Below are 16,077 nucleotides of genomic sequence, written 5' to 3'. Positions count from 1 at the left end.
TAATCATCTAACATCAATCGATTCATTATCTTAACCAAAAAATTACTTAAGGCATGATTCATTGAAATTAACATTAACTATAAATATCTAGTTAAAGTGTTTTGATTATGACAGTAATTCGAAACGAAAATTCCAATCAAAATGAATATAATTTTTTATGACTAAAATATTAAATTTAAAAAAATTGTTAAATATTATCAACAAAATATAATTATGAATAATATTTATTATTTTATTGAATAATTATTTCATAATTTGTACATTGGACTCATATATAATACAATTATCATCTTAATAAGTTGATAATCTGTAATATTGGGGAAATTCTTTATTTTATTTTAAATAAAATTTATTTTATGAGTCTAGAAGAAGAAGAAAAAAAAGAGAAAGAAATTCACTGAAGAATTAAAAATCACGAATTTCAGCGAAAGGATCTCTTTTCAATGAATTTATTGTCAATCTATACAATCGTGTATATGTATATGAAAAAAATTTTTTTCTTCGGAAATCAAAATATGAAAAATCAAAGACTTATTGAAAGACAATAATCATAATAATAATAATAATAAAAAGAAAATATTACATCTAATAAAATAATATATTTACTATATTAAAATAAATATATTGACATTATATAAGTAGTCTATAGAATTCATACATTGAATTTAATGAAATGTTTAAAAGTAATCATCTTACTCTTTCTTCATCTATCCAATAGATAATGCTTAAAGAACAATTACATCATCAATAGAAAAGAAGGAATATTCAAGGAGCTCAAAAAAAAAATTTCAATTCATTATGCATATAGGTTTTATAATGTATGGTACCAATTTACTGTACATAAAGAACATTAAATAAAAGGATAACAAAATTCATCACTTTTGAAGCATATTATTTAGATGTATAATTTATTATATATTTTTTTGAGCAAATACTCTTGACAACATACATTTAAGTATCTGAATTCTAGAAATGAATTTTAAAAGACAAAAAAAATTGTTGAATCGGTTTGGAAATAAAAACTATATAACAAATAACTTCTTATGTTATTGTATTTATCTGAAAGAATGACAGTAAACCAAGCAACTTTCCGTCTCATAATCTAATTGTATTATTTAGCTAAAAGATTGAGAGAAAAAAAGTAGTAAATGAAAAATTGATTAAAATTTCAATGGTACAATTCATGAATATACATTCTGACCAACTATCATATAAATTTGAATAGCTTAATAAAAGTATACAATAGTCATTAAACATACAGTTATATTTCTTAAGAATATAATATGATTATATCTCACTGAATAAAATTATAATTCCTTGAATCACATGATGGAGATTAACATTTAATCTGTCCAGCTCCAATTAACTAGTCACTGTTCTCAAATCATCGAGTTTATAACTACCTCAAAGTACGACTAAATTAAATACTCAGAGTGCATGAATATCACATTTTGTCAGTTAAAGAATCGAAGGAGAAGTTTTACGTGAAAATGATTAAGAATGAATACAAATTAAAAACAGAATGTAGCTAATCATTTATCAATCATACAGCAAATAAACTTAAAATTTCTCGAAGAATGCTGAACTCTTAAATACACATATAACTAGACATTTATAAAACAGATCTTATTAGTATCATTGTTCGCTTTAACTAATATTCCCCAAATCATTGAAATTCTTTTTATCTCATTCCACAAAAACAAACTAGCAAATTAAGACTTCAATTTCACAGCTCCATTTTTACAGACTAGGTTAAAATATATAATTTATTTACCGAAATGAATAGTGTAATTGAAATAAAGTTCAGTCATTTATATTTCTATAGCTATCATTCATGAGTACATAACTTTGGTAATGTAGAATGGAGTTCTTTTGCTCACATTAACAAGTTATTGATTTACTATGAAATTCGCTTCACTCGAGTATCTGACATATTAAAATTCATTGTCCTTCGGTTAGACGTTTAGAGCTAAGTATCAAAATGCGGTCATATAGGATATTTGTTATTCTTGTAAAACATTGTTTACGTCTAGATGAAAATGTATTTTTTATTTATACACGGTTGGTGAAAAATATTTTACATCCTACTCTTTCGATTTATCCATCATATAAAACCCATCGATATAGATAAATAATAAGTCGAGTAACTTATAGAATGTTTAACTGAGCATAGTTCACTACGAAGATCTACACTTTAATATTATTAGCATTCTTTTTTGTTAAACGTTCAGATGATTTTAACTATTTTTTATCAATACCAAATAGAATTACTCCGTTAAACGGTCACAGCTTTTTATATTTACACCAGATGATAAATAGAATTTATGTCATCTAACTTGACATACTACATTTTAAGGAAAAACAACCCAATAAAAAAATGAACCCAGTAAAAATTATTTCATTTCTAAATTATAAAATCATTTTACGTACAAAAGAAAAAAATAGATTCATTTCTATATTGATTCGTTCAATTTTTGTAACTATTGTCATTTAAGACATTATCGAGGCAATCCATATAGGATACACATATACTAAAAGAGATTAATCAATTCCAGTCCTAAACAATTATAGCAACATTCAAACAACCAATTTAAATCTAAGTTATAAAAACACAAAATGGAAGACTATATTTACTCTGATGAAGTTGGATCTTTTTATAGTTAATATAACTATTGATTAATTGAACGTGTTACTTTTCCATGATAAAATAAATGACTAGACATATTCCCAATTTTACACGAAACACTAGTTGTTTATCAGGCTGTTATTTATTCACGTTGAAACTATACATTATTCATTTCGACATAAATAATTTAATATTACTGACATTTAGGTGCTAAAATGTCGACAGGGATATTGGATTTATATTTGGCTATTCTTCTAAATGCCTCACTTGAATGCACAATTATGGAAGCTTATGAGGCGTTATTGAAAAGAATATTTTTCTTTCATATATCTGTGTTTTAAATAATAATTTTATTCAAGATACAAAATTCTAGACAAATAGCTAAACACATTTCCTCCTATTATTTACCTTACTTATTTATTTGAACACATAAATGTTGGTATAAAGGGGCATCGAATACATGTGCGCCACACAACTGACTTGATTTGTGTGTGGACTGTGACTATGCTCCAGTGCTCAGACCGAAGTAGGTGGTCAACGGAATTGTTAATAATGTATCTATGATATAGAGGTGAATTGATATAAAACACAATAAAGAACGTTTAATGCAGTAAAATTGATATTGAATGTTAAAAGCGAAGTATCTCAAATAGTTGATACATTTTTGTTGTAACCAATTCCATTATTTAATCAATGTAAGTTACTTTGGTCAGAACCAAAAACAGTTTGATCATTCAAACTCTCGTTTAAACAGGCAAGTCAGAAGTAAACCATTTAGGGATTGAACAAAAGGCAAAAGTTACTGACTTATGAAATAAATATAAAACATAATTATATGAACGAAGAATATTCTTTTCAATAATTTCTCATCAGGTTCTACAATTATCATATCCAAATTAATAATCCATAAGATTGGCCAGGTTTAAGGCAGAGTACATCATTTAAAATTGTAATATTTGAATCAAGAATTGTTTTTTGTCATATCAAATCAAATTCAACCGTTAATGTTGGGATAACTATTATGAAGTGTTAACTTGAATCAGTTTATAAGTGAAATGAAATTGTGAGATAAATGATCAGAACAAATATGGTCAACATGGGGTGTGAGAGAATATAATGTAATTACAAATAATAAATTACGTAATATGTAGAATAATATGAATTAGGTCAGATATAGTAGATAGGGGTGGATGCTGAATAGATATCTCAAAAAGGTTAGCAAGTGTAATAATAATAATAATAATAATAATAATAATAATAATATAAAACTGAATCTGTGTATCCAAATTAAGTAGATTTAAACTTTATTACTACTATGATACGGTACAGGGACAAGAGATTCATATTCATTTGCACTTTACAACAACTACAATACACATGGTGTGCTTTTCTCTTTTTATTTTCAATTCCGGTACCCAACTTTATTTGATTTAATTACATTGATCATGAACACTTGGACATATTATTTAGCCCATTTCTTTTTTTTACTATATCGTGCTAAAATCAAATGAGTTGAATTCACGCATTATATATCCTATAGTTCTGATTCTTATTTTCACTGTCTTATTTTAGCTGCAGTCAAATTCAGGTATACATTAAACGTAATCAATCTATTGTTTACAGATATCAGCAAAATAATCCAAGCTATAAGTGGGAATTCATTTTCTGCACTTTTTTCAAGATATTTGTACAAAAATTTGGAAGTACTTAACATTGACTATATGTTATTCATTCTTCCTTATATTATTTTACAGTATAGAATTGTGTGGATCAAGTGGCCTCCTGAAGAGATTCCTGTATTTTTCGAAATGATACTAATAAAAGCAATCATCAATTTCGATAAATAAATTCAATTATGTTATCTCTGATCTATAACATCAAATAAGTTGTCTTTGTGTGTATTTAAATATGTTCAATATTTTTTTATTATTTCTAGGAATTTAAAAATAATTAACCCAAGTTACTTGACTGAATTTTAGATTAAAAACATAACGCTGTGATGCATTTATCTTGACTTGTAAACAATTCACAATAATTACATATTTTGCACTCATAAGAATAAATAGTTAGCCTCAATATTTTTAATGAGAGATTTGCAAGTAGTGATGTCAATCAAGCTAGAATAAATAATACTGAAGATAGACTCTTCAGAAGATTTCCAAATAATATTATATAACATTTAAATGCGGTTCTAAAATCTTCAATATCCCTTAATCTGTTTAGAAGTCAGATCATCCTATTAATTTCTCTCATAATTTTGCTTACATAATATGGAAGGTGAAACATTAGGAGAAAAAAAAATAGAACTTCAATAGATATGTCAAGTGTTATGATACTATATTAGATGTGTTCAAATTAGTGAATAATGAATATTTTCGCACCATGAGCCTTTTCGCTACACAGACTACCTGTGGAGTTCTATTAAATAACATCGTTCTACAGTTACATGTTTGTTAGTTAATTTTCTTTAGAAAATAAAACATATCACTATGAAGTGGTATAGTAAAACAAATAATCATTCATAAGCAATTAGTCATTCATCTTATAAACAAACTTTTTAAAATTAATACATACTCTGTGTTATGAAGCCATAGAGAGAATGTAAATTCAGTTTTGAAGAAAATATGTTCATATTTCCAAATATACTAGCATAGTAATCTTATGTAAATCTCATTGTACAAAAAAATGTATGATCATAAAACAAGTTGATTATTACAAGTTAGCTTTTCTAATATATCGCATGATTGACAGTTGATGACTAAAAGAAGTTTATAAACATAGTTACTTGGAAATAACCAAGAAACCAAACAGTATATGAAATTAAAAATCAACAGTTTTCTAAGAAATGACAATAACGAAACTTTACTACATTAATTACTTATTAGAATGATTTTCCTATACGCTGCATCAAAGTTTCACAAGTTGAGAATGACATAAACTGCAGTTAATTATACACTCACCTAATGATTTATAAGATGTAAAGATTAATATTCTATTGTGTAGTAGTTTAGAATTTTTGAGTAACAATTTAAAAATAATAATGATATGTTAGTTACATAAAAAGATGATATGGATTACGTTTTAAATTAGCCACATTCCTGAAATTACTTTACTGATGAATAGATTACAACACGTTCACATTAAATCTAGAGTAGTTACCGAAAAGGCTTCTTTTTGTTTACATGACAATGTTAAATATATTGCATTGAGAGCAAAAGAGTTCATTCTTTTTACTTTTTATAAATCCAGTGATGATAAATAACCATTTTCTAAAAGTAATAACAAAATTCCACTGAAATCAAATCCAGTTTAATCCAGTATTAAATAATGTATAACATGAATATGAAACATGGTTCATATTTCGTGAGATATCTTGAAAATATGTCTTGATTGAATGAAATGGAGTGAATAAATATTTATACATTGAAAATATTTAAAAAAAAACGGACCAAACTACAAAGTGCAAACAAGCTATTACTTTGAGTCATATGGAGCAAGTTGGATAAGTGACAGTTGAAAATCATAGTGTGCTGGAAAACTTTTTCTCATTGTGAGACTCTATAAGCATGTACATCATTATTCTATTCCAAAATTTGGATCATGACACTTGGTTTATGTTCTTTTTATGTATGTTCACTCAGTTCGCCATGTAAGAGTATGTTGGTTGAAATATGTAGTGGACCTTAAACGAGATAATTGAAAGACTTGATATTGATAATGTCTTGAGGAGAATATAAGACAATAAAATATGATAAATTAAAATAAACTCTCCCTTAAAGATCCCCCAGTAAACATACATATATATCATTACTATACAGTTGATTTCTTATCAGACCGTATCATTTTTGTCTACAGTTAACTTAAGCCGATAAAAGATCTTCCACTTTTAGAATACTATTTTCTAGCTAAGTGCTTGGTTGATCAGAAAAATGATGTCATTTGAACAACAACAAATTACTGTAACACCTATGACTCAGAAGCTCTAAGAAGTCTTTCATCACTCTCATAAGTGACCATCATGATGAGAGAAGATCAAAGGAGAGAAACACAAAAGTTTCATCTACGAACTATTGTGTTAATTTTATTTCGGTTATTTATGTGCTGTGAAGAAGTGATTAGCATCAAGTCACGAAACGTCAGAAATACAATTTTCTACTCATTGGGACATCACAAAAATATATTTATCATTAACTTTCTACCTAATTCTAAATTTATTTGAAACTATCAAGTTCAACCACGGTAATGTATCCAGTTTACATGTGGAAATTGGGGATTTTAATTAGATAAATGAAACATGTAATTTTGTGAAATGTAGCCAGAAAAAACTTTGTGATTCAGAAAAATACCGTGATTGTATGTGGAAACAATATAATGTATTCATGACCTACTGAATTCAACATTGTTCATATCATGGAATTATAAAACCCAGGAATCATCACAACTCATAGCAGAATAAATGTAACTTTTGAAGACATCATAGAATGAAACTAACTTAATAAATTAGACAAAACAGTAAACAGCAAGCTGTAAAATGAAATAAAAAACCAGCTACTTGACAAAGCTATAGTAACAAGCTTTATGATCTCTTATATCACCAAGAAGTAGCAATGAATCTATACATACAGTGAGGTCAACAGGATAATCACCGAAAACCAGATGGCACTCAACAGCCACTTCATCACAGTTTATACTGTTAGTTGATACAAACCAATAACCTATCACAGGATACAACCAGTGAAGAAACGACTTGTCATTCAGCAAGATTCTACCTTCAAACAATCACATAAATAAATGAGGCTAGAATAATAAATTCGTATAACACTAAATAAAGAAGAGTCTCAATATGAGTAAATCAATGATTACTCATCAAGTAAACTCAAAAATTAAAATCATAAATCTAATATCTCTGAATAAAACTTATAATAACAAGAGATAGTTGTGACAATCTTGAGATAAATTCAAAGTAAGAGGGATAGACCTAAGAAGTAATTGTTAAGTTCACTCTTATTCACGAATAGTGAGATGATTGTAAGAATTTCCCCCACCATTGCCGTTTCAATCTTCAGATAATGTAAAATTCATATATAACAATAATATTCTTAAAACCATTCATATATGAGAACTTTAAAGTTTATTGTAAGTAACCCTATATTTATAGCTTTGCGTCGACACTGGTCTCGATTCTGGTAGTGGGTACATCACATTACACGAGTTACTAGTGTAGCGGTAAATAAATCCCCAAAATAAATAGCCCTGTAAGTTTTCGACATTGAATGCTGACCATATGTTTTAGTGGACTCATCTAGCTGAAGGCGCTCGGTCATGCATCCGCACCAGATCACGTGTGGTAACGCCGTGCTCAACATCAACCGCAATCGCTAGCCAGATTAGATCAGAGAATTCCGATATATTGGTCATCGTCAAATATACTCTTCCGATCTCCTCGACTCTGTCTTTTGATTTCTCTTGGTGGGAACGAAATATATTAGAAGGTGTTACCGGTAGAAGCGTTGTCAAACACAGATTACCGGTGACATCATCACTAGTAATAAAACGTCAATATGATTCGAAACTAGGTGATACTCATAAGACCGTAATCAAATAACTTCATGAAATCGGTTCCTTTAATAAACGTTTGTAAATCAAGAATGATGAACGTTGTATAGTGAATTGAGTTCACTTCTTTTGTGAACAATAAGTCACTCACATACATACTGATTTGCGCAAATAAATGAAATGTTTTATGGTTGTAATTTAATCTGTAACACGTAAAAATTCATTTGGTTCACTAGTGAGAAGAACACATTGTAAATACTTTTCACTTTCATACAAGCTTAACACATAAATCAAAGGATTAAACCAAAATGAGATTATAACATAATCGGACATAAGAAACATGTCTAATTCAATATAATTACGATGGACAAAGTCGTGTAAGTGATAGTAATTACTAAAAACTACAATATTGGAGTAATTTTAATAATGATAATAATAAAATTATTAATGATAATATTATTTTTAGATGGCATGAAAAAAGAGAACGTAGTTGAATATCCAAATTGATAAGGGGTCAAATATTTTATTGAATAATGGTGAAATAATATGACTAATTTTAATAACTATTAGTTGAAAATGATATTAAAACTGAACTAAAATGAACAATCCAAATGTTTTGATTAAATAAAGACGAGGCCAAGCAAATAAAACCGATAAGATGAAGGGAAGGGAAGCCCAACATTCAGTTGATCATCATGGCAGCGCCAGGTGAAACAAAAGTCCTTTCTCTATATGTAAATTGAGTTTTAGAGGACGAAAACCAGGCGATTTTTGATAGCTGAGTGTACAATTAAATAATAATTTATAATTTTATCAGGTAACTTATACATTAATAGTATTTGAAATAATTTTCTTGCCTTTAAACAACGGTATTACACTGCAATTAAACTTGACTGAAAAGTAACTTAGAATATGCTAAACAGCCTTGAGCTCAATGAATGCTTCCTAGAAAAGAATAAATTTACATTACTCCGTATTCATTACGCGAGTCAGGCGAACAAAATAATGATTGTCATCTTTCTAAAAATACGAGGAGCGTTTACTAGCCCATATTTCCCAATTATTTTTTTGTCTTCGAGATATAAAAAACGCTTATTGTATATCAGTATTTTAAAAAGTTGAAATTTACCAAACAGAATTATTAATGATGAAGAATTTGAGCGAAATAACAAAACTTGGGGGCATTGAACATAACTATGTTGTTTTTCTAGATCGAATAGTACAAATAGTATAGAGCTGGATTTAGAAAGTTAACCAACATGAACGATCAAAGTATAAACTTGAAAGTTATAGAACTGTTTTCATAAAAATAATAAGCCTTTGTCTGGACTTTTCTTATTGAAGCCGAAAATTCTTGAGTTCGATTGCTTCCAAGGTACTGGCAAAATTAGACTTCCATAATACAGCTAAAAAGCTGTGGAGTGCAAAATAGGATGGTACAGCATCCAATAAGTGGTTGTAGAAGACCTTAGCAAATATAAATGACAGCAGCTAAACAGTTATACTTAAAAATCCCGAGTCTATGTATCATGCTATATATTGAAACAATTCGATGTGGAATGTAAGTTGCAATCAACACAGGATTTGTAGCATACATATTGCTTCAGCTTGCCTTACTATATAGGTACATCGAGATGAAATTCTTGAAATTGATTTTTAAAAATACAGGAAACTATGAACTAGCTCAGAAACCTGGGATATAAAGCAGAAACAAGTGAGTGCATCTGAGCAATTCAAACCGATTCTATCTCTTAACATGCAGTCTCAAAAGATTAGTTGCGGTAATTGCGTTAAACTCAGCCAGGCAATCTGCACATAACCAAAAGGCTCGGACGAAGAGTCAATAAATACGCGGATCTATCAAACGTCCAGGTTTGATAACATATGGGATTTTTAAGGCTTGTATGCATTATCAACTATATCGAATGTCCAGGAAGACGGAGTCTGGCAATAGAAACTAGACGTCCGAACTACAATTGGACGAAGAATGACAACAGAATTATATGATATTAAAGCAGGTGGAAGGATACATAAGAGGATAGTTAAGCAGCAAATAAATCTATAGGAAAGAAAAAACCATGAAGATCAGTGGCATGAAAAAAGAAGAAAAGTTTACAGAATATATCACAATAAGTCTCACAAACTGAACTCAGAATGATGACTAGCAGAACACATATTACATTATCATAGGAACAAATACCAATATATAGACTTTATGGCACTACAAATCAGCCTTTTTCTTAGGCGTTTCTTATCTTAAACTATAGTAGATCGACGTCCCGGAGGATGAACATTAGGTTTTTCCTATTAAAGGTATACACCCTACGCCTAAAAGGAATGACTACAGAACTGATTGGACGGAAACTTAGTGGAAATATAAGAGAATCCTGGGTATTTCCATAAACCCATTTAATCTGCGGGGAGCAGAAGGTTCGATACATCGTTTGAGAGCCCTACTGGAATAGCTATTCCAACCGTTGAAACGTCACTACTAAAGCTACAGACTAACCAGCTAGCCCAGTAACTGTGACTTACATGACATATTTTTATTATATGGTCAAAGTCTTACATGGGCTACTGATATGCTAGACGTGTCACAACGATTCATGTTATCGCTCGATATCTTTACCCATTATATTTAGTACTAATCATAAGGATTGGAGTTTCACACTTAAAATAAATAACACGATAAATGATGATGTAAATTGACTCTACATTTTAAGACAGAGCTTAGGTTGAACTACGATAGAATTGTACAACCAATGTTACTCAAGTACTGATTGTTTCATTAAGTCGTTTCAAATTTAATTTTTTTGTAAACACCATCAAAAATATCGTTAATCCTAGAATAAGTCGATCTAGTTTGCAGATGGATTACTACAATGAACAAGTCAAATCAAAACCTAAGATGAATACATTTTTGCTACAATTCAATATGAAAATTCATATCATCATGGTGAGCAACAAGTAAGAAGAAAGTAGATATGGGGTTATTACATAATGACATCAGACGACATAAATTTATTTAAAGAATACAAAAGTCAATGGATAATTCAGTTAAACATTTGTTTTGTCTTTAAAAAATTTCTAAACACCACGAGAAGTCAATCGATTCACACCAGAGTATGAATCTTTCAACTACAGTGATAAATGGAAAGGAAGAGATATCATGTGCGAATTAAATAACAGTAGATGCACTGAATGTTTGCCAGAGTATTTCTTCCTAGTTACACTAATTCTAGTACAATGAACACTTTTTGAATATGATCACGTTAATATTCCCAAATTATATACAGCCCGGCGAGACGTTAAAATGGTTATCTCAGAGAAATATGTTTCGACACTTTTGGGCATGTGAAAGTTTAAAGAGAACTCATAGCGATCATAGTTAGGGCATTTCATTTTAATATTTAGGTACTAATAGTTTTAATAGTAGGAACTACTTTTTAAATGTCAATATTACATTAACTATTTCTGATCAACAATATTTCAAATGAGATACAACTGGTTTTATTTTATTTGCTACGATATAACAATATCTCGCTTGAGAAACTGTCTGTCCAGCTGGTTTTTGACACCAAAAAATATTTAGATAGTATCGCGGCCAGTTGATCAGTAATTAGTCTATATCACTGTACAACAGTTTAAACGATGAGTTTACTGACTGTGCGTCTACACTGCTACGTATGTTAGATTCAGTTGAACTAAATTTATCGAAAATATGATAGTTTGGGGTTTGAAAAAGCTTTGATAAATTTAGTAAGTAATTAGGTCAACTCAATATTGTTGCTTAAGTGACAAATCTTACAGGAATACAAGCTACGCTAAAGTGGAAGATTAAGGAATAAAGTTAACCTAACATTGAATGAAATTCAAAAATAAAACGTCGTTAGAAATAGTTGATAAAGGAAAAGAACATGCTTAACAAAAACTATTCCTTCAAAGAGTAAAAACAATAAAGAAAAACTGAACTCAGAATGACGATTAGTAGAACCCGTACTACATTATCATAGAAACAAATACCAGCACATAGAGACCTGAAAATTGTTTCTGCCACTTCTACTTTTCGAACGATTACTACATGTAGTAACATTAAAGGTAGTTGTGAGAAACGTATATCCACAAATTCAGGACGAAGCAAAGTGGTACAATATAGAACTTTACACCCGGAAACCAATTATCAGCTACGCTAATCGGAAGATTAGTTTTGCAGGTCATTTAATAGGCAAAGACAAGTATGCATACTAATTTCGAAGACCAGTAACACTGTTGTCTATAGAGATGGCAAATTTTATAAAATATAAACTTCAAGATAGATGTTTCAAACCAACTTATGTTAACAACACATGAAGAATCAGAAAGAGAATCTGGAACATTACAGATCTAAATGATAGAATGTAGTTAGATAAAGCTTTGGATATAATTTAGAGAAAACTAACGAGCGGTGGCTACAGTTGTAAACAGTCAACAAAATATGCGTGACTAAGATTAAAGTGTTGGTTCGGAAACCCATCTCTCACCATACAAAATATTAGTAAATTATTTTTATATTGGCATATTATAGTAGGACTAACAATAAAACGTGGCCTAATCTATATCTTTATGCTTTAATCGCAACGGATCTATTTTTAAATAAAAGTACAGCAGTACATTTGGTCCCTAGATAGAAGACATTGTATTCAGAATCATCACTAACAAAATCCACGCTAAAGTGAAACGGCTGAAGAAATCTTCCTAGTCTTAGTCCCTTAAGATGGTCATGAATAATCCGTGAGTAAATAAGTGAAACCAAAGCTCAAATTCCCTTGAAGGTATATAAATTTGAGAGCTGTATCAGCATTGAAGCTATGCTATCAAACATACTCTAATTGGTTCGTGTTACCTGATAGTGGGTAATAATTGTGAGTAACTCTAACATAAGTCAGAATAACAACGTCACTGTGATGTCCTGCACTCAAAGAGTAAGAAACGACAAGAATGTTTGTAGCTCTCTCTGTCTCTACAGACCGGTAAACTTCTACAAACTGTTTTGAAGACGTTAGATGCAAATGGCGGAAAACTAGAAATATGCAATGCTCATCAAAACACGAGATTGAGAGTTCTCTCCATGTGAATAGGTTCCTTGAGAACAGTAAACGTAGATGACGCGTTTCAAGCCAGATACTCAAATAAGTTTGTTTATTTTAAAATGATATTGACATGAGTTGGGTCAAACCCAGAAATTACTAGAATTCAAAAAACCAAACATCTTGTTGGTCTCGCTTCTCGATATGACTGTGTAACATCTTTAGTATTTACAGTGTCAAAATCAACATTTTTACCTTGATGTTTTGAAGAAATGAGCCTATATGCGATTAATTAAGACAACAGTTCACTGTCAATCTGTCAAGTGCATGCAAAATAGGCTCTCAAATGCTGGTTAGAAGATATAAAATGCCATATCCTTTGAATCAAACCAGATCTACGCGTGGATTACGGAACGAGTGGTTAATGTAGGAGACATTTGTTTCATGATCAATACTGGTTGACCGAACCGTCCAAATGATACATTTATATGACCATGAAAGTACTCTAAATAATCTAGAGATGTTTCAATAGAATTTGGTTTTAAGGAGCATCAGGTTTCATAATTCGGCCACTAAAACATGTGTGCAACGCTCCCCACCCACCAATTTAAATTCAGTTAATGAATTCCTCATACAGATCTATGATTACTCAACCTTATTGAACAGGTTAAAGACAACCTAATTACCTGCGTTGATGAATACAAAATTGGTAAGATAAAGTACAAAATTTATAACTGGAATGACCCGATGCTTGGACAAAATAATGTTTACTCTTTGTGAGGCGTGGTACGTAGTCTACCATTCCCGATGGTAAGGTAGTCATCTACAGGCATCGTATCGAGGACAAAAACCGACGATATAATTCAGATAAGGCAATTCATATAAAAATTTAATATGCACACCATGGTCTCCTGAGAGAAAAAATTAAATCCACTTAAAAACAACATCCAGAGATATTTGGTCTAGACGTGAAAGGCTATTTGTTTTACCAGAAATCGTCTAAGCGATGCTATGAAAGTGCTTCCTTTCGAAGCGGTGGTTAATGATCAGTTACTATGATGTCTTTTACGAGTTACGGTTGTTGACCAAAACAACATGTTAAGGTTTCCTTGCAACTCATAAATAATGATTTTTAAATAGTAACCTCGTGAAAAAGCTTCTCAACTTACGTGGTACGCAGACAGCTCAAACTTGATAACTAGTCAAAGTATTAATGAAACGAGAAGTTTGTTAACTCAAAACATCAAACTTACGAGGTGACTTCTCGCAGGCCAAACAATGTCCGTTTATAATGTCGTCCAACGAATATGGGATTTCAGTAAGTTTTTCTTGTTGTGAGTTTAAACCAGAGCCTGATAGTTTTAGGTGCTCGGCACATCTTAACACATATTCCGGAAGTTTAGTTGTCCATAAATCATGGACAGTGAATCCTGCCTTTGCAGGAGCTATCCAGGCTTGCTTTTTGTCTGCGAACCTAGTCACTCGAAATCTTGACTGTGGAGATAAAGCTTTAAGATCATCCTCCGTAAGTTCTACCGGAGTCAGAGACATTTCAGCGTTTTCAGAGCGTTTTAGGAGAGATTTGGACGAACCTCTTAGGGGTCGCTTTTTAGTTCTGCATCGCTCTTCATATGCTTCAATCTCTTTCTAGGTAGTTTTTAGACATGGTGACACTTTTCGACTTCTTTGTTTCAAGACTGGCTGATGTTGAAATAGGAGGATGACTCCCCTGGAAATGTTTCTCAGAAATTGGTGAAATCTTATTTTCTGCGTTGATTTTTTCATGCCGAACGCTTAACAATACAAACCCTGGTCTCGTACGACCTCGTATACTCTCAACTATGTCATTGCTTGGCTCAGAAGGGAAATCCAGAGAACCCCTCCGTATACAGTGATCTATGTCCTTCATCGTAAATGTTTGAGCAGTTGGTCCACCTGGAGAAGCATCAGGCACAGCTTGGCTGGCTGGGAATGTATCTTCCGTAGAATTATCTTGTTGAACGGAAAATGGATATAAGACGATGGGTTGACTCGAGTATGCTACGGTAACTGGACTTCCTTGGGTCGGATTACTGATTTCGTCATTTGGAGTTATGTGTAAAGACAAACCACTTTCGCCCTCAAACTTGGCTTTAACAGGGACCAGAAATGTCGACATATCTGAGTTCTCGTTGTTTACAGTTGAAACTGGGTTAGAACTTGCATCAAAGTCAGAGTTTTTGACAAAACATGGCAGTAATTTAGGGTTTTGAGACTCATTATTGGAGTCTTTAGTTAGTATTAGTGTGTCTTTAATTGAGTTATAATGTTCGGCAAGCTGCAACTCAATTAACTTTTGAAGCAACAGGAGTTGAAGATGTTTTTGGGCGTTTGTGTCCACGTTGCTCGAACTCTGGCTCTGCATACTGTAAGGAACATCATTTATATGGTTTTGCATACTCGGAATGTTTATCTGGTTTAACTCAGCATCATTTGAACTTACTTCTGAGTTTGGAAAAATGAAGCCATGGCATATTGGATGACTGTAACTCTGTGTATCACCGCCTACAGTCTCACTGGAGGCACATGCACGTTGTAGCGACAAAGGCACATTTGTGGGATTTAATGGCATATATATCACATCATTTGTTGGAATAAGCAAATTAGGTGAAGATTCGAGGGATATGCATTGAAAGCTGGTTGTCGAGAGGAACCACTTGGACCTTCTTTAGCAGAATCCGCACTTGGTTTGCGAATATCGAAGCTATTTAAGCATGAGTTTTGCGAAGAGGCTGTCATCACAAGACCAAAGTGAAATCCAATGACGTATTTCAAAGTTGCGCAAGGTTC

General features: G+C 31.2%; 1 protein-coding gene across 1 annotated transcript; it reads right to left on the bottom strand.

Moving 5' to 3' along the window:
• Positions 1–208: 208 nt before the first annotated feature.
• MS3_00006823 (uncharacterized protein) lies at positions 209–16,077 on the bottom strand. The gene is made up of 2 exons (XM_035732094.2): positions 14,502–16,077; positions 209–1,119 (listed from the first exon to the last, which is right to left on the bottom strand). The coding sequence occupies exon 1, from the start codon at positions 15,857–15,859 to the stop codon at positions 14,885–14,887; it is 975 nt and encodes a 324-aa protein (XP_035588561.2). The 5' UTR covers positions 15,860–16,077; the 3' UTR covers positions 209–1,119; positions 14,502–14,884.

Source organism: Schistosoma haematobium, chromosome 2, assembly GCF_000699445.3.
Source record: "Schistosoma haematobium chromosome 2, whole genome shotgun sequence".
Taxonomy (NCBI): Eukaryota; Metazoa; Platyhelminthes; class Trematoda; order Strigeidida; family Schistosomatidae; genus Schistosoma; species Schistosoma haematobium.
This window is presented reverse-complemented; position numbering and strand designations above follow the sequence as displayed.

Excerpts from the sequence above, each read along its gene's own strand:
- MS3_00006823 (XM_035732094.2), bottom strand. The coding sequence starts at position 15,859 with ATGCCATTAAATCCCACAAATGTGCCTTTGTCGCTACAACGTGCATGT.